The following is a 989-nucleotide window of genomic DNA, read 5'->3' on the forward strand; positions in this document are numbered from 1 at the left end:
AATACTTGAGTGGTTCCTATGTGTCAGACCAGTAGTTCGGAGTGTTGGGAACACCATGGTAAATCAAGATTGTGCCCTTAAACTTACTAAAATATTTAATTACTCCTTGAAAGATGAGTTTTATAAACAAGATAGTATAACAGGGAGGAGCCTAAATTAATTTTGGTGATCAGAGTAATTATCAGCTTTTTCTGATTGAAAATAAGTCTGAAGAATTCTTTATGGTATACCAAATTATTACCCCTTTATTTTTCTTGCTTTAGAAAATAGGCTATCAGCCATTCTATCCAACATGATACTTAGCTACCAACATAGTAATTCCTTACAGTAACAATAATTAGTGATTGTCTTTACCTCATGTTAATGTAATTTTTGACATCTCTGAAGAGAGCCTAAAATTGGTATTCTTAAAGTATTGTTTCAAAAGATGGTTCTATTTATATAATGATTACTGTCAAATTGGGTATATTGTGAAATTTCTATGAATTGGATTTCATTATCATAAATAGGCTTTGAAATTTGGCAAATTCTTGTGTTTAATATTTGTGATTAAATATTTAAAATTGTTTGTATTTCTTTATATATTAGGTATTAACTCCACAAAAGTTGGAATTGTTAAAAGCCCAAATACAACAAACATTAGAAGCTCCAATGAGAGAGCATTTTAGGAATCTGGATGAAGTAAGTAATTTATACAGAATGAACTATGCATTCATCTTCATGTGAAAAGCATCATTCCCCTCACCAAAGCCCTGCAATATCCCCCCTTCTTACTCATTCTTTACAGTGGCCTTTAAGGATGCCCAAGGTTAGGCCACATGACCCCTGTGATTTCCTTTTCTCCATCCACATTGGCTTCCTTGATGTTTCTTTGCACCCCAGAAATGCTGCAGTTCAGGAGTCTTTGCTTTAGCTGTTGCCTTTGCCTTGCTATATGCTCCTTCCAGGTATATCTTGGCCAATCTTCATTTCTTTTCTTTTTTTTTTTT

General features: G+C 33.3%; 1 protein-coding gene across 1 annotated transcript in view; it reads left to right on the top strand.

Moving 5' to 3' along the window:
• CEP83 (centrosomal protein 83) overlaps positions 1–989 on the top strand; it is a 119,456-nt gene that overhangs the window by 53,143 nt on the left and 65,324 nt on the right. Inside the window, exon 4 of the mRNA XM_019661262.1 lies at positions 589–681. Coding sequence (XP_019516807.1) covers positions 589–681 — 93 coding nt within the window. The remainder of the gene's footprint in view (positions 1–588; positions 682–989) is intronic.

Source organism: Hipposideros armiger, unplaced genomic scaffold (genome assembly GCF_001890085.2).
Source record: "Hipposideros armiger isolate ML-2016 unplaced genomic scaffold, ASM189008v1 scaffold_342, whole genome shotgun sequence".
In the NCBI taxonomy this organism is placed as follows: Eukaryota; Metazoa; Chordata; class Mammalia; order Chiroptera; family Hipposideridae; genus Hipposideros; species Hipposideros armiger.